Genomic DNA, 23,938 nt, shown 5'->3' with positions numbered 1-23,938 from the left:
TATTGGCTTTTATAACTAGCAGACGAATTTGGCAGAAAGCAAGTCTTCTAATGCTGCAAGCATGTCTCTAATGCTGTCTTGCATGCTCTGAAATCTTAAATAGAAGACATTGAGTGAAGGATAATAAAATACCAGACACTGGAGCTTGAGTAGAACTCCCAAGAGCTTAAAGTGCTGGACATCTGTGTGAAAGCATTTAGTATGTTGGAGGGAGATTTTGTAAGAACCAGTAAGTGTAAGTTTTAAAAGAATTAGAATAAAAAATAAGGCTCCTAATTTTTAACTAATTTTAATAGGAAAAATGATTGCCAATCATTTTAGATTGAGTGTATTTCAATATCTATTTCTATTATCTTTAAAGATGCAGTTCTTGATGATGTTAAAATACTTTACATTTCCTCTCTGTAGTAGAATAGCTCATATTAGACTGCTCCTAAAGTTCTTACTTAAAATTGTTGTTTTAAGAATAACAAATGATCTATATGTAGTAAAGGCAATATGGTTACATTTCCTGTCAGGGCAGTTACATCTTTTCTTTATACCACTGAATTTCACATTTCTTTGAATTGCTGTATTTTCAGGTGGTTCTATGTTTCTATTTTTGTGCATGTATAAATTCATTCCTATATGCAGCTTATGGAAAATGATGACATGGGACTTACTTTTCTTGCACAATGCTTGACTCCTATTTTTTTTACTTTTCTCTTACATTTCTTTTAGGGAATATGTGTTTAAATTCAGCAGTCACTTAAGATATATGCAGCTTTGTTCATATGTTGCTGCATTAATGGTGATATACCTCTGTCATCAGTCTAGATGGTTTGTAATGCTCAAAAAGTTCTACAAAAAAGCTTTCAATACCAGTCTCTAAAATTGTTGAGCTTTGATTTTTGTAAATGTGCTTTTCTAACTTTTTTTCATGTAAAGCTTGGCTTTACATGTCTGTAGTTAGACATATTTAAAAATGTGTTTCAAAGAATCTGCTGTTCAGCTAGTGAGTGATTTCACCAATCTTGTATTCTCCTCTCTGCTGCCTCCCCCCCTGGACTGGTTTTCAACTGATCTCTTAGCACTTTAAGGGTTGTTGAATACTTCACTGTTCAATATTTGTGCTAGTAATTTTATTCTTGTGCTTTATTTTTCTGTGGTACTGTAATTTGATATTTTTTCTGTGAACAAGCCTTTAAATTCTTTTTCAGCTTCATCAGTTTTTCCCATTTTAGAACTGAGTAATGCGTATGGAAAAAGCAAAAAGCAGTCAAACAAAAATAAATCATTTACATCCTTTGCTAAGTACAGTTGTGGGACATTTCTATTTTAACATAGGTTCATGAGTTTCCCACTTTGGTGCATTTGGCTTCCTTCTCTTTATTTTTAAGGGGGGAAATTGGTAGTGCTTTTTTAGTTGAATGTGACCTAAACAGATGGCAATATAAAAGCTGATGTAAGAGGTGTATCCTTACTTGGGCCTATTTAAGCAGATATGCCATGTTGAATTTCAGCCTTTTTGTATAAATGGAGCTCATAGGAGAAGTAAAGCACAAGAATGGCATCCTGGTACCACTTCAAGACATGCTCTTACTGACTCCAAGGAATTGGTAGTTTATTTCCAGTGTAACAATCAAGCATGGAAATATAGTTGAAGTGTAAGAAGTAAAATGGACCTTTTTTTTTTTTCCCCTCATACACAAGAACACTGGAACTATTTTGGGGCAGATGAGAACCTGGGTCCAGTAGCTGTGAGTATAAGAAGAGAGAAGCCAGAGGAAATCAAAGAAAATGGACCTCAGTACAACTATCGGATCATATTCAGAACCAGTGAGGTAAGCAGTCCGGGGGGTTGTAAAATAAACTAGAAGTGAGAAGACAAAACCAGGTGGAATATGTGGGGTTTATATGCCTTTCAGTGTTGATAATAGATTTCTGTATAATCAGGGAGCCTCCTGACAGAATTATGCTTCTGTGTTTATCTGTCACAGAACATTCCATAAGATTTCACAGAGTTATTCCATAGCATCCAGTACAGAGGAAATGCTGAAGGTTGTTTTGGTTAAATCATGAGAAACTTACAGGAGCTATATTAACTAGAAGCAGGCAAAGAGAAGGGAAATTGCCTTCTTTACTTTTATATGTGGCACTGGGTTGACCTTTTAAATGCTCTATAGTATAGAAATACGGTACTAATACTAATTTTTCCAAGTAGTAGTTTCCTGTAAAACTTAACTCTGATGAATAGTTTGAGATAGTCTGATTACTGTTATCAATGAGTGGCATTTTATATCAGTGTTGGTCTCATGCTAACAGAAATTCCTGAATGTCCTTGATCTCCACTGAGAATTGGAAAAATAGTATGTCTAGTTGCAGTGCTATTGCTAGTCAGTCTCAGTGCACACCTCAATATATATGCTGTTTTTCCTTTGTATGCATAGCTCATGACATTAAGAGGCTCCGTGCTGGAAGATGCTATCCCGTCTACTGCAAAGCATTGCACAGCCAGGGGACTTCCCCTAAAGGAAGTGCTGGAGTATGTGGTTCCAGAGCTGAATATCCACTGCCTAAGGCTGGCCTTTAACACTCCTAAAGTAACAGAACAGCTTATGAAGCTTGATGAGCAAGGGGTAAGTGCAGAGTTACAGAATTAAACAAATGATTTTAATCTGTCAGATTATTGCCATGAGTTGCAAAATGATCTTTTAGGTTTATATGATTAAAGTAAGTCTGTTGAAATGCCTCATTTAAAATAAAACTTGTCGTCTGTAGAGAGAGTTATATTGCATTTATTTTCTCCAACTTTTGCAGAATATTTGGGATGTATGAAATCAAGTTCATTTCTCTGGGTAGCCTAAAGTTTTAGATTAATGTTTTGGCAGTTGTTCTTTTAAATTTCCTTTAAAATAAACTACAGTATTGTTTTTCAAAGACTGTGGGAAGGGGGCAGTTCTGTTTTTCTTATTGCTGTTATACTGAGACGAGAAGTCTCCCATGGTGCTAAACGTTTCACTGTAATACTGCATTGGCTAAACCATGACCAGGGTGCTGCCTGTCTTGTTTTGTTGGTGTTCTTTTTTTCCTTTCCCCTGGAACAAACTACATGCGAAATATTCTAAGGCTTTCTTCATATGAATAATTTTCAATGAGGTGATAGTCTCCTTGTCTTTTAAAGATGGGACCAAGGCTCATTAACGCTACAGCTTTCATTTAGAAAAATGGAAGTCTGCTACTCAAGTGAATTTTATTATTATAAACTTCAGTAGTGACATTTTTTAGCTGTGTGCATGCCTCTCCTCACTGGCAACCTCTCTTTCCATGCCTCTTGAGTGGATGGACCCAGGATGGGGACTGGGTCCCTCCCACTGTAGGGAAGATCATGTTCATGGCCACCTGATGAACCTGAACATACGTAATGGGATTTAGGTTAATGGGGTGTGTTCCAGAGTCCTGAGGGAATTGGCTTACAGAGTTGCCGACTCTCCATGGCATTTGCCAAGTGATGGCAGTCAGGGGAAATCCCAGGAGATGGGAAGAGGGGAGACATTGTACCTATGTTTAAAAAGGGTAGAAAGGAAGATCCCCTGGGAGCCATCACTCTGTCAGCCTCCCCTCTGAGCCTGGAAAGGTTGTGGAACAGATCTTCTTAGAAGCTCTGCTAAGGCACATGGAGAACAGGGAGGTTGGTTTGAGACAGCCAGCTTAGCTTCAGCAAGGGCAAATCCTGCCTGACCAACCCAGTGGCCTTCCAAGATGGAGTAACTACATCCCTTGTCCCTTGGACAAGGGAGGGGTTACAGATATTGTTTTTCTGGACTTTTGTAAAGCCTTGGACATGGTTCCCCACAACAGCCTTCTCTCTGAATTGGAGAAGGATGGATTTGATGAGTGGACTGGTAGATGGATAAGGAATTGGTTGGATGGTCACATCCAAAGGGTAATGGTCAATGGCTCAGAGTCACAGTGGACATCAGGGATAACTGGTGTATCTCGGATTCATAGTGGGACTTAAGATCTTCATTTAATGACACAGATGAAGGGATTGAGTGTACCCTCAGCAACTTAGGAAACTGAGCCGTGCAGTTGCCATGCCTGAATGATGGGATGGTCGAGAGGGACCTGGACGAGCTCAAGAAGTGGCCCCACAGGAATCTCATGAGATTTAAGGTGACCAAGGGCAAGGTCCTGCCCCTGGATTCTGTACCTCTGGTATTCACAGGCTGGAGACTTTAACAGATTGTGAGCAGCCCTGCTGAGAAGGACTTGGGGGTGCAGGTGGGTGAGAGCTGGATATGAGCCAGCCATGGGCACTCCCAGCCCAGAGAGCCAAACGTGTCCTGGGCTGCATCCAAAGCAGTGTGGGTAGCAGGGCCAGGGAGGGGATTCTGCCCCTTTCCTCTGCTCAGACCCCACCTGCAGAGCTGCATCAGCCCTGGGGTCCCAGCACAGGCAGGACGTGGAGCTCCTGGAGTGAGTCCAGAGGAGGACACCAAGATGATTAGAGGGACGGGGCATCTCTACTGTGAGGAAAGGCTGAGAGAACTGGGGTTGTTCACCCTGCAAGAGAAGACTTGGGGTGATCTAATTGTGCTCTTCCAGTACCTGAGGGGAGCCTATGAGAAAGAGGGAGAGGGGCTTTTTACAAGAACACAGAGTGACAGGACAAGGAGGGAAATAACTTCACACTGAAAGAGAGTAGGTTTAACATAAGGTATTAGGAGGAAGTTCTTTACTGTGAGGGTGGTGAGAACTGGAACAGGTTGCCCAGAGAAGCTGTGGATGCCCCATTACTGGGGGTGTTCAAGGCCAGGTTGGATGGAGCTCTAAATAGCCTGGTTTAGTGAGAGGTGTCCCTGCCCATGTCAGGGGATTGGAGCTGGATGATCTTTAAGGTCCCCTTCCAACCCAAACCACTCTATGATTTTATGACATCCAACAAAACTGTGAGGTTAAATTATCCTTAGTTCATATCCTATATGTTATTAAGCTGCCATAGTATGGCTTTCTAATACTTAAACTTTCAAAAATCATTAAGGGCAAGTGATAGTTGAATTTTTATTATCTACATCAAAGTATTTTCTGGTTTTGTGGTAGTAAAACAGTTTGACACTTATAGCAAAAAAGATAAGTACACTCTGTACTAATTAGTAGCTGCATTTTTTCAATTCTAAGCTAACAAAAATTGGGTAGCAGCTGCTCTACTAATTAAGTGCACAGAATGTTGATCACTTCTTCTTGGTGAGTGCCACACTGTTTCATTACAGCATGAGCAGGTGCCTGTTTTATATAGCAGATAAAATGTTTTGTAAATTTAAGAGTTAAGATTATAAAGTCACCTTAGCCTGACTCAGCCACTAAATTTCACCCAGGAACCACTGAGCCAGATGCATATGCATTGGTTTTCATTAGAATAAAATGTCTTATATTTGAGTGAGGTCTTAAAGCTCAAAGCTTGTTAAAGTTGCTTGTTTTCATATTTAAGGATTTACACTTCTTTATTTAAATTTATCTGCCTTCAGCTTTAAGACTTCTGATATTTTTCTCTGCTACATTTTAAAAGTCATTTTGGTGTGAGTTTTTTTTTTCCAGCAAAGGTTTTTGTATGCAGTGATTATATCATCTGTTGGTCTTGTTTATGATAAACTAAACAGATTGCACTTTTCAAGTCTTTCACTGCAACATATTTTCTCTGCATTTCATATCACTCTTGTGGCTGAGCTCTGTCTCTTCTACTCTTTCAATATCTGCATATGTCATTCAGTGCTAGAATGGGAATATTTTTCTTGCCCTAGTTTTGTACTGGTGGTGTCTGTGAAAGTTGCTCGTTCCTTACTTCTTCTTAGATTGCTAGAGTGGTAACATCTGCTGTTCATACATATGGTCCACACTGCTTGTCACCTAGCTGTTCTTTTATTGGATTTATTAAAATGCATTCATTTGAATAGTTCTGTGTTAAACAGCAATCCAATAATTTCCTAGGGCTGCACTGCCTTCTTTGCTAATCTTCACCTACTAATCTCTGTCATGAATGCAAAGCTCATGGTAGGTTGCTGTAAGTTTGCTTCCAAATATGATTTAAAAATTTGAATATTAGGGCAATTACTGATTTATTTCAGTTGAAGCTAATCTTTATGTCAATTCCTCATTCACACAAATACTGCGAAATGTCACTTGGTTCTTAATATAATTCCTAGTTCATAATATAAACTTGCTGACTGGTTAAATCCAAGCTATGCTTTCTGCTGTCTTTACTGGGTGCTAGATAAATACTTAAAGTGCACTTTTCCCATGTATATAAATATGTAAATACTTTCAGATTATTAAAATAAAGATGTTACTTTTGTAGTTTTACCACAACAGGATTCATGCTTCAACTTCTTTTTTAGCTATTTCTTGTAGTTAATACACTTCTAATGACTAGGTTTGTCAAAAGGTTTAATAATAGGGACTGTATGCTGTTCTCCAGATCTGCTCTTTTTGATTCAGAAATGCTAACTTGTGTTGTCCTTAAGGAAGCTTTTTTTTTTCCCCAAAAATTAGCAAGTCTAAGAACACAGCTAGAAGGCATATCCTGCTCTTTGCATAGTCCTTGTTTAGTTGACATTTTCAAAGCAATAAAGCATGGTTGTTTGCTTGCTCATTGGTGCTGCAGATCCCATTTATATTTATGCCCTTGAAAATACTTCCTTCACCTAAAGTTGAAGCCTAAATAGTGCAAGTGTGCTTCATGAGAATTATTTTCTTTGTCCTAACTTCTTTAAGTGAAATTACTAGAAACTATTGTAGTTGGCAGTACAGCTAAGGTGTTGTGGTTCCCTGGAGCACTTGCATCCATCCTGTTTCTGTGGGACTGGAGAAGGCACATCTGAGCAGCAGATGCCTGAATGGTCCAAGACAGGACCTGCTACTGATGGTATGGAAAGTGATGGCAGTTGTTTGGCAGGAATGGCAGCAGTGCCACCTCTCACCACCCTTCCTCGCTCCCCTCCTCTCCTCCCTCACCACGTGTCCACAGGAGGCACTGGAGCAGATTGCCAAGCTGGGCACGACCCATCCCTAAAAGTGTTTAGAAGTCAAGCTGGATGTGAATTTGAGCAAGTCTGGTGTAGTAGACCAGACCTGGTCTAGTAGAAAGTGTCCCTGCTGCCCATGTCAGGACTTGAGTCTGGATGATCCTTAAGGTCTCTTCCAACCCAAACCAGTTCATGATTTTGTGCTGTACTTGAGTTTTGTCATAAGGAATTTGGACACGTTTAGAAGACACAAGTCAGTGTGTCAGATGATAAAATAAGGGATATTCTGTAGTGGGGAAAAAAAAGACAGCCTAGAACTGTGATTTATATATAATGACTTCTTCAGCAGGAGTAAGCTAGCCAGGTTATCCTTACTCTTCTTTTTCCCTCCTTGTTTTCCTGCTGCTAATACTTTAATCCCCATCATCATTCATCCTTGGTAGTAAAGAAAGCATACAGTGAAGTAGCAATGTCCAGAGTTTTTAAGTTTTAAAATTTTCTTTCTTTAAAGGCAGAGTAGTACCACTTCTGAGGGCCTTTAAATTATCCCACCATAAATATAATAGGTTAAAAATAGTGAATTTCAGTTTTATTATGTGTCCACATGGTCCTAGCAATTTCAAAATCCTTTGCCTCATGGCTTGGGATAGAATCTGTCAAGAGCAAATTACAGTATATTCAGATAACTTTGCTTCCAGTGCCCTTGCAAATAACTGTTTTCACTTCCCACTATAGTCCAAACTTGTAAATCTCAGGCCAGTTGTGATAGATTTTCTTGCAATTTCATTCTGGCATATGTGGTTAGTGTTTATTTGAAACAGAGCTTCTGCAAAAATTCATGTGTGGGAGGAAAGATTATTTACTGGGCAATAAGGATGCATTTCTATTGGATGAATGACATGCATAAACTCCAAGGCTCTCCCTTGTGCTCCTTCAATCAGAGTTCCTGCCTGTGAAATTGCTTTAGGAGACAGCACTAAATGGCTGTGGATGCTGCTTTCTTCCCTTCTGTGACTTGTCTATCTGTAGTCCAGATGTAAATGATGCCAGTGTACTCCTTTTTTGTGTATGTGTATCAGTTTGGAATTGGTAGAAACAGTTTGCTTTGGGGCATCACAATTATAATTGGATAAAAAATTACTTTATTTACATCTTCAGCTTTTGCTGTATTAGGAACATCAACTACCAAATTAGAGGGAAAATGAAAAGCACAAGTGTATTTGAAGATTAATACTAGTCAATAGTACCTTCAAGGTGTGACCAGCATTTTTCAGTTTAGCTGGTTTTTTTTTTGTTATTATCATCATATTTAAGTCAGGGAGGACCCACTGAATGTCATGGAGTCTTTCATCATTGCTAACAGATGAATGTGCTAACAGGTGAGTAATTTCTATCTTCTCTTCAAAATGAGAGAGACTTCATTTGGTCTCTTGTTTAAGAAGCAAGCACATGATGAGCCCTACCCTTCTGCGTGGTAGGCTTAGCATAGGATGGTAGCCGTGGTCGCAGTCAGTGAGTGTCAAGTTCCTGGTGCTTCTCAGCCAGCACTTCCCATGTGGCTCAGTGTTGGACATTCACTTGCAAGCTGTGGTGCTGTCCTCCTGGAAATAAGCAATGTTCTTGTTTGTTTCACTTCAGAAAGCATTTTGACATCTTCAGATTAAGTCTGCCTTCATTGAGGCAGTTACAGGAGAAAACAATGAGAGTATTTGGAACTAGACTAACTTTTGAAATTAGACTGAATATTAGTTATTTTTTCATTCATGAATTATGGATTTATGAAAACATGGGAAGTTAATTCAGTGCCTAAGTTGCTTCATCACTTAGTATACCCATAAAATTTAATCTTTTTTTCTTTTGCAGTTAAGTTACCAGCTTAAGGTGGGTATTATGTACTGCAAAGCTGGGCAAAGCACAGAAGAGGAAATGTATAATAATGAATCAGCAGGTCCAGCCTTTGAGGAGTTTCTTCAGCTTTTGGGAGAGCGAGTTCGACTCAAGGGATTTGACAAGTACCGTGCTCAGCTGGATACAAAAAGTAAGACTTTTTCATTCTTTTTTTCCCCTTAAGTGAATAAAATGCTTGATATGGTTGCTAACTGCCTTTTTGAAGAGTTCTTAAAAATAACATCTTAGTTGTAAGAAGGCAGTTGCTTAATATAAGCGAAAGCGGAGCACGAGTAATTTAACTGTACTCATATGGTCTCTCAACTCTAATAATAATTGGAATTTTGCACTGATTTGGTATGAAATTATCAATAAAGCTACAACAGGAAACCAGTAATTATGGAACAATTATTGGTATTGCAAATCTATCATCAGTGTGTTGTCTTAAAGATAATCAATACAGCTGGTATGTCTTTTCTATTTAAAATGATGTGCTTATAGACTGTCTCCAAAATGTTTCGCTAACCCATCTATGTCACTCTACCTTGAAAAGTTGATATACTGCTTTTCTGATGTCTGTTGCATGCTGTCTTTCTTCTAGGCAGTTTTGTCTTAGTCATTCTGTCAAATGTATTCCTCCCTCTGTGCTTTTTCTTTTTTGAGTTATGGAAATTAAACTGGATTTGGCAGCTATGTTATCAGCTCTAACTGTAAAACATATTGCAACAAAACACAGTGGTAAGATGATCTTGGGTGACCGTAACTATAAAAGAAACTCCCTGCATTTGGAATTGGTCATGTGAAATACCTGTTTATCAGCTAGCACATGCTGCATTCAATTTGTAGATCTGTTTGAATTACTTGGGGAAATTTTGTCTTGTGTTCCTTTTCTTTGAGTACTGGAGCTAACCAGTTCCTATGAAGATCTTTTGTTATATTGCTCACTTGTAGCAAAGGAAATGAAATAAGAAGTTTGATTCATGAAAACTGTAAAACATTCATCAGCTTTGGTATAGCAGAAGCTGTTGTCTTGTCATGGGTCTCCTGGCACAAGTAGAGTACCTTGCTGTGCTTTAAAACTCCATCATTCTATATTCTGTTCTTAATTCCTACAGCAATTGCATTGCCATCTCCTCAGGCTGTTCTTGACCAGTCTAATCATCAATCCTCAGAGAGTTCTAAAGTCCTTTGGTTTTAAACCTGAATTAATACCTATTTTGCACATATTTAACATTGTGCCTGCTTTTTTTTACTTGCAATACTTATATTCCCTCTGTTGTAGTTCCTCCCTTGAGAGCATTTCATGGACATATGGAACGGTTTGGGTTGGAAGGGACCTGAAAGATCATCTCATTTCAACCCCCCAGCCATAAGCAAGGACAGCTTCCACTGGAGCAGGTTGCTGAAATACCCATCCATCCTGGCCTTGAACACTTCCAGGGATGGGGCATTCACAGCTTCTCTGGGCAACCTGTTCCAGTGCCTCACCGCCCTCTCAGTAAAGAATTTCTTCCCAATATCTAATACAAATCTGCCCTTCTCCAGTTTAAAATCATTCCCTCTTATCCTATTGCTACATGTCCTTGGGAGAAGTCCCATATCAGCTCTCTTGTAGGAAATACTTAAAATTCTCAGGATGAGTTTTCCTTTTGCACAGCTCTGAACTGTAATTTTATTGGTTATAAAGATGAGCTAGGTCAAAAATCAAATGGGTATAGAAAACAGAAAAACATTTATTTATCTTCTGGTTTTATATTGTGACTTTGTTACTTTCAGTTGTTAAAGCCAGATCCTCTCTTCCCTTCCTTCCGGGTTAGTTAAGATGTGAAAATAAGGAAAATAACCCATATTTTGGTGTCAGTCCACAAACACCGGTTTCTAGTATGTGTAAATGCTGTATGATTGAGTTGATTCATCTGCTCAAATATACCCAAGAAAGCTGTAAATGTCTTTTAAGTATTTCTTTCTTTTGCATTTTCTTCTGAGCAGCAGAATTTTCCAGGGATGTTTGAAATTCCTTGTTGTTGCTTCTGACTCGAGGAAAGAATATTGTCAGGCTTTGAGTTTATGGACTACAATCTAGCACCTGTTGAATGCAACCTTTATGTTGACTGACTCTCTCCTGGTTTTGAGAGGTATCTTCTTGTAATGAACGTTTCTCGTTCATGTTGAGAACTGGCATATCTTTTTCATGTTGCCCAGTAGAGACACTCGGCTCCATTCTGTATCTAAAACCACAAAAACTCTTTATGTGAACACTTCAGTATGGCCATAGATGACAGGAAATCCTCCCAAGACAAACTGCTGCTTTCATGAAGGATTTCGTACATTTTCTTTCAGTCAAGGTTTACAGCCTCACAGGTGTGAAACCTTATCAGCCAGAACTGCTTAGGAACTCTTTTAAGTTGTCTGAAATCTTTCAGGTTAGATTGCCTGCAGGATTTCTGCAGGATGAGAAGACGCATGTTGAGTGTGCATGAGTTCTTCATGAGTAGGTCTGGACAGCAGCAAATGTGAACAATAGCAGCAAACATTTCTAATTTGATGGTGATGGTGGTATGTTCTCCTTTCTGCCAGTGTGCAAAGCACAGATGGAAATGCTGAAAGAGAAGGTGCTTTGGGGGCACAACACTCAGCTCTTTGGATAGCTGCATTTGGGAACACTTAGAGCATATTCTACGCAGGAAATTGGGGAGAAAAAAAGCCACTTAGTGGTAGGGGAAATGCTAAAGACCAGAGATGGTCACAAGAGCTGCATCTCAGGTGTGGGGAATCTATGTGGAGCAGAATTCAGCCAGGCAATGTATTTTCAGTAGCCACCCTAAGTAATTAGTCAATCCTTTTGTGTTGGCCTTAACACAGAGACCTGCAAAGGAGGGGGTTGTGGTTTTTTACTGTGACTTAGGTTTATAGGTTTTGTTGAAACAGCTAGGTCTACAGCTAGGAACTGAGCTTCTCCATCTGTGCTCTTGTTGCTGGAGAGCCCTGTCTTGAAATAGTTGCAGTCTCACTACTCAGGAGATTTTCCTACGCCAGGGTTGTGTTCAGTGGCAGCACAGTTGATTGCAAAGATGTGCTTAAAAACAAATGTCTATTCATTGACTTGTCAGAAAGGTCAGATCTATGTAAACTACTTGGCTAGTTTCTGTACCATTGACAATACTTTGCAAGCTGTGCTAAGCAGTTGCATGATGTAAGACGTGGAAAGATTTTTCTCTGCATGGAGGTGAGCTGATCTGTATATGTAATCTGGAAATATTCACAATATTTTTAATTTATGCAAATTAGAAAAGTAAAGTTGCTCTAGCAAAAGGCAGTTTCAGAACAGTTATTCTTAGAAATTTAGAGTTAGGGTCCTAATTAGTAAGTGTCCATAACAGAGCCAATTCCTTAAATGGAGGAATCTCATGCATACTAGTAACTGAAAGCCTGTTTTAGTGTATTGCATCCTTCAAGGGCTTTAGTTTTGGATCTCTGCCAGTACCACTGTGAAAAAGAGATGCTACTTTTCAAGTTTTGTTTGTTTATTTCTAGAATTACCAGAGGGGAAACAGTCTATCTCCTGGCAGTCTGCAGACTTTGAATAGGAAATAGAGCTTGAAAATGTCACCTATCCCACAGTGGCTAGGAAGCTTATGGCCATCACTTTAAAGTAATAAACATCACAGTCATCTTTCAAATTATAACTTCAGTCGATTTACTTTATTTTCCAGTTGTAATGTATGCTTTATTTCCCTCCCCCTCACTTAGTTTTGCTTCTCAATATTTTACATTGGTAAGTGGGATCAGCTTAGTAATGCTAGGCCTGGTAACAAGGACTGTGTGTCCAACAGAGTGGTGGTAGTGTGGTTGATGAGGGAAATAAAGCAAGTTGATTAATATGAGCTGGGAATATTATGAATTATCAATTTGATAAGATTATAAACTAATAGGTAATAATGGTAGGTTTTTGTACTAAATGTTTATATACTGCATGATTTTCTGATTGAGACATCAGAAGAATATAAAAACATAAGCTATTAAGTAGATAATAAAATCTAGGGAATGAATGGACTTTGAATTGACATTTCATGTAGGGGTTGTCAAGAAAATCCAATGTTTGTAATGAAATTATTTCCACAAGCTTTCCAACCTTGTGGAAATAATGATAGTCTTGCTCTTGGATCTGAGCCTTCTGTTGGGAGACCAACAAATCTTAACGTTTTAAGTTGCTTAAGAGGCAGAAATAGAGATGGGGGATGTCCATCTTCATTTCTCTGCTTTTGTGTTGCACATACACTTTTGTATGGCACAAAATAAAAGATTCTGTCCTCATTTCTGTCTGAAAACAACTTGGGTGTTTTAGAAGTTGATCATGAATGCTTGGTGTAATCCTTGTGTATGGCAGAAGAGCAGTGTTGACAGCTGCTGACAAAGGAAAGGTAGAGGGGAGCAACATAAAGCTCTGAGAATATTTGTTCTTTTGCTTTTTATTGGGAGCCCTACTGCAGTTTGTAGTAATGGTTGTCCTGTCTTATCGGTGTAAGTTACTTTTTGTTCTCCGACAATTCCTTGGATTGTTTTTCTTTGAAGCAGGGAGTCAGATTCTCTACTTGAAATTGTTTTTATAGAGTTTTCCAGCACAGAGGTCAAACTGCTGTAGAGGGAGGCTGACAGAGTCCTGTGGATTCAGTCAGCACCGTGTTGGTGGTTGTCTGCCACAGTTTTGAGCACTATCGGTGTTAGAAAAAACCCACTTCAAATGTGAGTCTGTTAATCCTTGTGAATATAGGTGAGAATCATTGGAAGGACAGGAGACAAAGGAGGGATTTTAGAGATGATGAATGATGGAAGGGAAAAAGGATCAGCTACTCAGCTAAGTGCCCAGATCTAGTAATGGGGCAAGGCTGGGAAAGCATCATGAGTAGCTGTACCATAAACTGGTGGCCAGAGGGGATGTCTTCAGTGTAAAAAGGTGCTAATGAATTTGAAGATCCCTCAGGCCTCTGTTAAATAGGAGTAGATTGCAGTGCTGGCTTACAGTTTTGACCTTGAAATCTTGGATGTTATTCCAGTACAGAGTCTTGGATTTTATTGCAATGGATGTGATTTGGTTTAAAACAAACACCTGCAGGTATGGTGGTGTACTTCAGGAAAAGTATTCTGGACTTCAGAAAAGCTGAATGGTGAGAGAGATGCACAGTCATAGTGCATATGGACTTCTGTTGGTAGCTAAATTTGAACAGGAGAGATTCAAACTGTCAAGTGCTTGGAAATAATTGGAATTATTGAATGTGTCATTTGGATTGTAGCCTGATTATTTAGCTTGCAGAATCAGTGCTGTTCTCAGAAAACATTTTTCTGCCTAAAATTAAATCCTGTCAGCAAAGTTGAAAGTTTGACTTAAATATGTAGGTGTTCTAGAATATTTCTGGTCAGAACTGTTTTATTCTATTCCCCCAATACCTTTTGAGCCCCTTCCCCTCTTTTGGGGCCTGCCTTCCCCTGTCTCACTTCTCTATCTTTTTGAATCTACTCCTCCCCTTTTCCAATTATTTGTCATATTTTTGTATGCTCTGTTTCTAAAAGATGATGTACAAATCAGTGTATTTACTGTTCAGCAGATAAAGCTGTTATGAAGTTGCATTGATGTTTAGGTGACTTTTAGGTGTATCTGCCTCCTTGGGTGTGCACTGCAGTGATCAGGCAGAGGACAGAGGCTACTGTGAACACAGTGCAAGGTGAAATCATCCCCTTGCAGCTGTCCTGCTGTTCTAATTAGCATTTAAAAGAAAATTATTAGCATATTTAATATTAACATTAAATTATTAAAATAATATTTAGATTGTAGGAATCTTTTATTTCTAATTCCATTTTTATTATAGATATGTGATTTGGAAGCACAAAATCTCGATGTGGCTATAATATAGAAAACTTTCCATTCCATATCATAGATCATTTTGTGTTTCATTTACAGTAAAGCTACCTCTGTTTTATTATTCTGAGTCTGACAGGGAGCAAGCTTCTCAAATTTTATACTCAAAATCTGGATAAATAAACTGTATATTTATGTTACTGTAAATGCATCACAAATTTCAAATCTGTTATCTTCTTAGTGACATGATCTCTCTGCTAATGAAAATGCTAAGATACAGTTTTTAACAGCTTTTTAAAATACATTGTTATAAATAGCTGGGATTATATAATTTAGTAGCATGTTTATATAACTTCAAATAGCCAGAATGCTTTGTTCCATATATAAAACTAGTTATTTTTCAAGTGATATTTGAAAGCAGGCTTTTTGCATTGTGGACATAAGTTGTTTTTAATAGCATATATTCACTATTTTATCTTTAAATGTGTTTCTGCTTAAATGATTAGCGTATTTTTCAAGGTCACTTTTTAGAGGGAAATAAAGTGAAAACAAGTTCATAATTTGTCTGTAATCAAGTGTTGTTTTCAAACAATACTTTGTAAACTGATTAATAGCCCCCTCTTCTTTTTTCTTTCTAAACTTCATAGTCCTAATTTTTATCATTTTCTCTCCACATGGAAGTCTCTCCATCCACATTTAATTGTTTTGTGCCCTGTTTTTGGATCCCTTCTCTTTCTTCTGTAACTTGTAAAATAGGGTGGCCAGAACTTAAAACAGGTGAGATTACCTTAGATTAATATACCAGCATCATAATGTCATTTTTGTGGGCTTTTTTCATCATCAGTTATAAGCATGCTGGCATCCTACTTGGGTTTTTGACTGTTCCTGTCCATAAAGCAGCTGCTCTAGTGAAGGTGCTACCTGATTTCATTACAGTTAATTTCAGGTCCTGATGTTTATGCTTAGGAGAAGCCATTCTGCGTTATTGTGAGTTATTGGTCCTTTGCTGTTTTTTGTGTTTGATCATGGTATTCATTTTCAGTATCTGTCTGCCTTCCTTGCTGAAGTCTTTTTCACATTCCTTACAGTTCAGTGTCATTCTGAGATATTAGGTGGATATTTGATAACTGAAAGTTATCTCAGACTTGGTTCTCTCTTTTCACATTAGGTAGGCTTTCTTCAGGGTCTTCTGGCATCAATTCCCTATTCCTAACAAGTTTTTGCCTGGGAAAAGTATGCAAAAGTGCACAGGCTGTCTTTATGTGACACTTGCTTTGGCAGGTGAATGAACTCCGAGTAAGTTCTTACTTGCTGATAATTCAGCTAGGATTGAGGATGAATAAAAATTCTTGTCTTGGCTGATGGTTTTTTTAATAATAATGGAACTTTGGTTTTGAATTTTGTTTTAATAATACTATTATTTTGTCTTCTTTAACTGCAGCTGATTCAACAGGTACTCATTCTCTGTATACAACATACAAGGACTATGAAATCATGTTCCACGTTTCTACAATGTTGCCATATACTCCAAACAACAAGCAACAGGTAAGATGGGCTCACAAGCAGATGATCTTTTGAGTATTTATGGCAACTTTTATTCATTACTAGCAAAAAACCACTTAAAGAATCAGAAGTAAAGGTGGCAATCTCTGTATCAGGGAGATGAGCAAAGCAGATGATTGTAGGTACATCATAGATTTTTCTCCATTGGACTGTTTTCTATTCAATTGTGCATTACTTTGATGTGAGTAGTATGCAATAATGTCAGTAGTGCATGTCACAAGGACCACAGTGTACCTGATGATTGTAAAATAATTTTAAACCTTCTTACAGCTAAGTCAATTGCCCTTTAAGGTTTGCATTCAGCAGATTGTAATATGCACAGAGATAATGAGTGGGTGGTCCGGCACACACTACGCAAGAGTACTTGAGCCAAAATAAGATCCTTCTTATTTACTGAAAGAAACCTACCAGGAAATTATTTATAGTGTGTCTGGAGGACAATGACAACTTGTTTTCAACTTTAAATAGGAGCTACCACTGGTTTGTAAAAATGTGTGAAATGGGGGATGTTTTCCTGCTTCTATGTATCACTGATTACTCGCAGGATTTGTTTTTCCCCTTTGTTTAGCCTAAAGTTTTCCCTTTTAAGTTCACCCTCTATGCTACATATAGAAATGAAATTGTTATGAAAACAACCATGCTAGAACTTTATTAGGTGAACAGCTGATTCTGGTACTTGTTTTATAACCCTCAATTGTTTCAGTTTGAAGTATCATTTGGGGAAGGAAAGTGAGCAGTAGGAACTTATAATGAGAAACAAATTATTGGAAATTTGTGAAAAGTCTGTTTTAACCTTTTTTTTTTTTCCTTTTCCCCCTCATTAAAGCTTCTGAGAAAACGACATATTGGAAATGATATTGTGACAATAGTTTTCCAGGAGCCTGGAGCACAACCCTTCAGCCCCAAGAACATCCGATCGCACTTCCAGCACGTCTTTGTCATTGTGAGGGTGCACGGTCCCTGCACTGACAGCGTTTGTTACAGGTAGCTGCTGCTGCACTCACTGAACTCATGGAACTTGAGTGCAAAGCTGTCATTCTTCCCCATAATTCTCAGTAAGGAAATGTAATGAGAGATGAGGCTCAAGGAGGTTTTGGGTCATGTGAATTTAGAACTCTCTTAGAGTAAATAGACACACGAATATGTAGATGAAACATTCCCAGGGAGCAAACTGCTGCTGTCAGGTGTGAGTAAACACACACACACACACACACAGAGGCATACACATGCATATCAAACACTTGGAAATTATTTTAGAATTGCCTTCCCAGTTCCTTTTTATTCTCTTCATTAAGTGTAGCTAGAAGAATATTTTTGCATTGATAGAAACGGAAGAAAAAGAAACACTTCCACTTTTTGCTTAGATAACTTGGTCATCTGAGTTTATGCTCCAATTTTGAAATTAGGACAGTGTCTTAATTAAGACAGTGAAATTAAGACTTAGCCTTTCAGGAAGAAGCTAAGCTCTCTGAAATATCTTCATTTCTTATGTCATTTCAGTCCAACAAAGAAATGACAGAAAATTATGCAGCAAAAAATCAAGTCTTAATGTGACCTTAAAGTCAATATGATTAAAATAGAAAATGGTAATTGATAGTAACATGTAATAAAGAATTGCAAGATGATATTCCTATTAGTATAATTTTTTTAACTAAATTGCAAGCATATGGAAATATTTCTGAGTTATGATTTTTACTATTAGTGAAAGTTCTTACCTTTGTTATATACTGAACTCTTAGAGTATTTTCATTTTTAAATGGTAATTGATCTCAGACAACTTCTATAAAGCATTTTCGTTTAAAATATGAAATGTCAGACTAGTGGATTTAGAGCATGTATCTTGAAATGAGGTAGCCTTAGAATTAACTTGTTTTTGCTGAAATACAAATATTCACTTAAGTATTTTATTAAGGCAAGTGCTTATTTAGAGGAAAATCTAAGACTGCAGTGTATGAGTTGGTATATTCTTTATTTTTTGAGTACATATAGATGGGTTAAAGGCTTTCCTCTCCTCAGAAGTTTTTGGTAAAGTTCATAGAGCATTTCTAAAATTGATGCTGAACTTTGTACATGTATTAACTCTCCTGGACTAAGAATGTTCATGTGGATACTCTTTTTCAGGCTGCTTATTGAAAAATTCAACTGTTGCATAATTTATGTGAGCACAGCTTGTTCTTAAACTCTTAGACATATGTTTCAGCTCTTACCCTGTACAGAAAGTGATTTTGAAGCAAAGGGAATGTAGGAAATGCATCCACAAGGGCTGCAGATGCATCTTTCACTTGAATTGCATATTACAACATAGATCTGCTTTTGTCTGTTACTTTAAGTAATATGACTGCATATATTGTCTTCCTTTTAAAAGGCGTGGGAAAGATTGATACTTGCTAAACTGTAATAAATTCAAGTATCTGAGGATTCTATTTTTTGCCTTCAGACTCCTGAATCACCTCATTTTTCAAGTGTTTACAACTATAAGGGCTGGAACCTCATTGGTTCCCTAATGGTAATTTTGGCTTTAGTGATGGTACAGGCTTAAGTTTTAAGGGGAGGGGAAACAGTGTGAAAAATGGTTGGGAGAATGTCAGTGTTCATTTTGAGGCACAAGACCACCACAACATTGTATGTTTCCTGTTTTGTCCTTAAGATTGAAATACTATTTTTTCCTGTCCTCTCAGTGCAAACACTTGATTTAAATTTGTAGAATTCTATTATGAAAAGTTTTTCTAGGAGACTTTTCAAAGTAAGTTTGACCTCTTTTTCACTGAATTATTTGGAACAGTTTCATGGATTCATAATTCTAGACAAAACAGGAAACCATATAGCATAAAAATGTACTGGAATTTATATTTTAAAACTACATAAAAGGAATAAAGTCAAGCACTATCTTGGCCAGTGATTCCCTCTCCCAGCTAAGATAAACAATATTTCAAAAGTCTGGCATCTCTGAGCATTGCTTACTTTTTAAAACTTCTCCAGCGTGTGTTAAAGATTGAATTCTTATCCTTGTGACTCATGACACTGAAAACTGAACCAAACAAAATCTTACTGGTAGTTTCTGGTAGGTTTTCATTGCATCCAGTAATTGTGTTTAATGCTTCAGCTTCCATTTCTTAATAACAGACCCTTCAGGACCACTAAAGATTAGTCAGTTGCTTCATGAGCACCCCCTGTTGCATACTTTGAGATATACTGGTATACATTGGGAGGAAATATGACAGTAATGACGTCTTTCAGTATCAGTTGCCAGAAAATATAGTCATTAAAAGGCAAACAAAAAATCAAAGGAAAAAAACACCCCAAGCAATTCAGAGCAGCAAAATAAACAAACAAAACACCCTACCACTCAAAACCAGAAGATACAGTTGTAGATTGGGTGACTTAATTTTTAGTTTTGGTGTTCCTATATGCTTCCTCAAAAGATTTACTCTGAAATCTTAGTTACTGATTTTTTTGGGGGGGGAAGTTCTCTGATTATGTTTAAAAATTCAGGTAATACCAAAATGTGAAAATAATACCAGTCAGCATTCTAAGTGAAACACCACATACTTTCCTAATGTGATCAAGTTTTATCCTATTCTTCTTTATTTCCTTTACCATGGTATCTTGGCCAAAGTTAGTTAATGCTTTTTCAGATCTAGTTACAGATATGTGGTAAGTCCTGTTTGGACTGTTGGAATATTTCTTGTCACAAAACTATCGAAGTAGAGTTTCAGTCTCTTAGAATAGTTTGCCAAGTGAATGGTACTGGATTGGAATGTCAGATCTTCAGAGGTTCCAAACAACTTGCATCTGATTTATATCAAAAGAGCATTGACGACTGAGAATAGCTAAGCTGGTCCCTGTTGCCTAAGGCAATCTTATTGTCAGTCCATCACTTGGTGCTGGAACTAAAAGGAAGATTAGAAAAAGAACATATCTGTTTCTACTGTGTGTCACTGAACTTCTCAGAAGTTTCTTATTTCAGGTATTTTCGGAGTTAAGCAATATCAGCTAGTAAGGTTTTCAATCCAGAAATGTAAAACAGTGATGCGATGTATATATGCATTCAGTCACCAAATGATTTTGTCAGTGGAACTGGCCTTGTGAGATGACTTCATTGCCTTTATCTTTTTAATGTGTTCATTTAATCTGTATTTCTAATGTTGATCACACACTTGGCACTGTTTTCAGTGAACCTTTCAGCATTAAGTACTACGTTCTAAGCTAGCCTCTCTTATAGCGTGAGTTAGAAATTTTCTTTTTATACCAAAACCAAACAAAATTCAGAACTGCCATACATGAATGATTACTTATAAAAAAACTCCAAACCCTACAGTTTTGTACTTGAAGCTCTTTATAAGCTGTGGGACTGGGAAGAACTCAAAAATGCCTACGTGCAAAAAGTTGGCTTTCTGTTTATGCAGTAAAGGGGGCATAACCTCCACACTGGAACATTAATGCATAAATTCAGGCATATTGCTGAGCAAAAAAAAAATTGAGGGAATGTATTGTCTGTAAGCAAAAACTGCTGAATTTGCCTAGAGTGAAACACTGTGTCTCTTATTCTTTTTATTTTTTAGTGTTGCTGTGACAAGATCCAGAGACGTACCATCCTTTGGCCCACCTATTCCAAAAGGTGTGACGTTTCCTAAATCAAATGTGTTCAGGGACTTCTTACTGGCCAAAGTCATTAATGCAGAGAATGCTGCTCATAAATCAGAGAAGTTCCGTGCGATGGCCACCAGGACCCGGCAAGAGTACTTGAAAGACTTGGCAGAGAAGAATGTCACCAACACACCCATTGACCCTTCTGGCAAGTTCCCCTTCATCTCACTTGCTTCAAAAAAGAAGGAAAAGTCCAAACCTTATCCAGGAGCAGAGATCTATAGTTCAGGTGCTATTGTCTGGAGTGTCCATGCAAAAGACTACAGCAAGGGTATGGAAATAGACTGTCTCCTAGGCATCTCTAATGAGTTTGTAGTCCTCATTGAACAGGACACAAAAAGCGTGGTGTTCAATTGCTCCTGTCGAGATGTGATAGGGTGGACTTCAACAGACACAAATATCAAAATATTCTATGAGAGAGGTGAATGTGTTTCTTTGGAGAGCTTCATCAGCAACATTGATGACATCAAAGAGATCGTCAAAAGACTGGAGGTTAGAATGTGTTCTCTTGTTTGGTTTCCCTTCTTTGCTTTCTCCTCTCACCCCTTGGCCAAGTAAAGCTTCAATTTAAATAATGCCTGGGTTTCCTAAAACTGTTTTAATTTTTTATCGTGAAATTTGTAAGGACCTCTCTGCTTCTATTTCTGAAAACTGAATATTGCTTTCACTTTTATCAGATATCAACTAGTCTCAGCTGGCTGTGTGCGTGAAAAATGTATTAAAATGTTAAAAAAATATATTAAAAAGACCGGGTCCTTCAGATGCATAAGTTGCTCCCACACAACAAGTACAGAAGTGTCACATGATTTCTTTTCCTTGTTTTTCCTTCCCTTTCTCTGTTTTATAGGCTTGCTGTATCTTGTTTCAAATGAATCTGCAATGTCTTTGAGACTAACTGATTATGTTGCCAGCAGGGTGCAGTCCCAATCCCCACTGCAACCTTCAGATATACTCTGAATGCATGTGATAAACTAAAAATGCAGTGAGTCGTGGTATCTCCCTATAAAACATCTGTCCATGCTCATTTTATATCCAATTAAGTTATGAAACAATGTGCTACATTTCACTCTCGATCCTGTAATTTCACAAGTGTGGTTGTATAACAACCAGAAAAAAAGGAAATCTAGGTCCTATTAAATTGCCCTTGATGACATTGATGCTCATGGTACATGGAAGAGTTGGCATAGTCCCCAGTTTATTGTGCTGCCACATTCTGACTGAGAAGTAATTTTGCCATTTCCTGAAACAGCCAGAAATGGAGAATGATTTTTGGTTACTAAAGCATAAAACAGATGCTTGTGTAATTTCATGTCTTTTTCGGTTGTGTGCTGCCATGTATCTTCTAAAATTCCTGTGGTTGCAGTAAAAATTCCAAGGCAGAACTTGAGTAACCAGATTCTACTTAAAAATCTTAGTTTGAGCAACAGGACTCATTTCAGCTGATAATGTACCTAGGACTGCAGTATATATCCCTTTATCGTGTCACACCATGATCCTTGGGAGTTGGTTGTTCAAAACTTGAGCCCCTAAACCTCTGTCAGCTCCAGAGGTGTCTCAGTGCACTAAAGTCTTTCTACATTTCCATTCCCAGCTTGTGACCAAGGGCTGTGAAACCGTGGAGATGACTCTGCGCAGGAATGGCCTGGGCCAGCTGGGTTTCCACGTGAACTACGAGGGCATCGTGGCAGACGTGGAGCCCTATGGCTACGCCTGGCAGGCGGGGCTGCGCCAGGGCAGCCGCCTGGTGGAGATCTGCAAGGTGGCTGTGGCCACCCTGAGCCACGAGCAAATGATTGATCTGCTCAGGACATCAGTCACAGTGAAGGTCGTCATTGTCCCTCCCTATGAGGACTGCACACCACGCAGGTATTTTGCAGTCGCTGTGTTTGCTCTGAAATTGTATCTTGTTTTGTGGGGAGAACCACCATAGAGAGTTAGCCTCAAAAAAAAATTGGTGTAATTATAATACAGCATCCAGTATTTTAAGGTTGGAAGAAGGGAGCAGGAAAAACTGCCCCCAAATATTCATTGAATACTAAAATATAATAACGTGTGAAAAAGTTAATGGAACCATGGAATTGAACACAGAAATCAAACAACTTTTTAGTCATAATCGTGTGTTTATTATGCATCAAAATTGATTGTGCACGATCCTGCCCGCTTTGCTGTTTGCTGGTAGTTTCTAATGCCTGTGTATATGTTTCTTGAAAGCTAGGAATAGACTTAAATGCTTCTATTTTCACAATAAGTAAGGCTGTAAATGATGAGGGTTTTTCAAAGGTACAGATCTGGCCAGAGAAATTGCTGCAAATTCTTCTTTACTCCATAGATCTTGTTGCATCTCTCTCACTTGCCATCTGTATTAAGTCTGAAGCTCATGTCAATTATATTGCTCTTTTTATAGTTTAAAACTGATGCTTCATCAAAAATAAGGAGTAGTGTGTGCATTTTTCTTAAACTGGACATTAAGTCCCTCAATTTTTCCTGAACTCACACTGAAGCTGTAATTTTTATGAGTTCTCAGCATTGTCTGTAGCCTTCAGCTACATCACTAAGTCTTAATCGCATGTTCCTGACATCCTGTATTTGTATCCTAGAAATGCTGCTGTAGGATTAAAATGGAATGATGTTTAATAGAATAAATTTGCCCCCAGGCTAGCTGAAGGCTTAGGATAGGTTTTCCAAGAAGCAAGTACAGTTACCAAAGTTCAGAGAATTCCTTGGAGTGAGAGACCACGAGAGCATTTTTCCACTGCTCTTTTTTAATCATCCTATACCCTTGTAGGTCTAATAGCTAAATCTTTGTATATTTAAGACTGGAGCTGAACATTAACACCTATTTATTATATCTATATGAAATTGTGTCTCTGAGAGAAGACCTGGTACTTGTGTAAAAGAAAAATCCATGTTTGCTTTTACTGCAACATGAACTCCTTTCGTCAATGCTAGCAAAAGAGGAACAGAGGGAAAAGGAGTTTTTGTCCTT

The 23,938-nt window shown here is 38.0% G+C and overlaps 1 protein-coding gene across 8 annotated transcripts in view; it reads left to right on the top strand.

The window, feature by feature from the left end:
* The window catches only part of SIPA1L1 (signal induced proliferation associated 1 like 1), a 201,543-nt gene that overhangs the window by 138,635 nt on the left and 38,970 nt on the right, over nt 1–23,938 (top strand). For all 8 annotated transcript variants that reach the window (XM_059849637.1, XM_059849631.1, XM_059849638.1 and 5 more), the window contains 7 exons: nt 1,693–1,823; nt 2,430–2,618; nt 8,865–9,039; nt 16,184–16,287; nt 17,132–17,289; nt 20,868–21,444; nt 22,544–22,818. In XM_059849637.1, the coding sequence (XP_059705620.1) occupies nt 1,693–1,823; nt 2,430–2,618; nt 8,865–9,039; nt 16,184–16,287; nt 17,132–17,289; nt 20,868–21,444; nt 22,544–22,818 (1,609 nt within the window). The remainder of the gene's footprint in view (nt 1–1,692; nt 1,824–2,429; nt 2,619–8,864; nt 9,040–16,183; nt 16,288–17,131; nt 17,290–20,867; nt 21,445–22,543; nt 22,819–23,938) is intronic.

Source organism: Haemorhous mexicanus, chromosome 6 (genome assembly GCF_027477595.1).
Source record: "Haemorhous mexicanus isolate bHaeMex1 chromosome 6, bHaeMex1.pri, whole genome shotgun sequence".
Lineage (NCBI taxonomy): Eukaryota > Metazoa > Chordata > Aves > Passeriformes > Fringillidae > Haemorhous > Haemorhous mexicanus.
The sequence above is the reverse complement of the archived record's forward strand: the minus strand, read 5'-3'. Positions and strand labels throughout refer to the sequence as shown.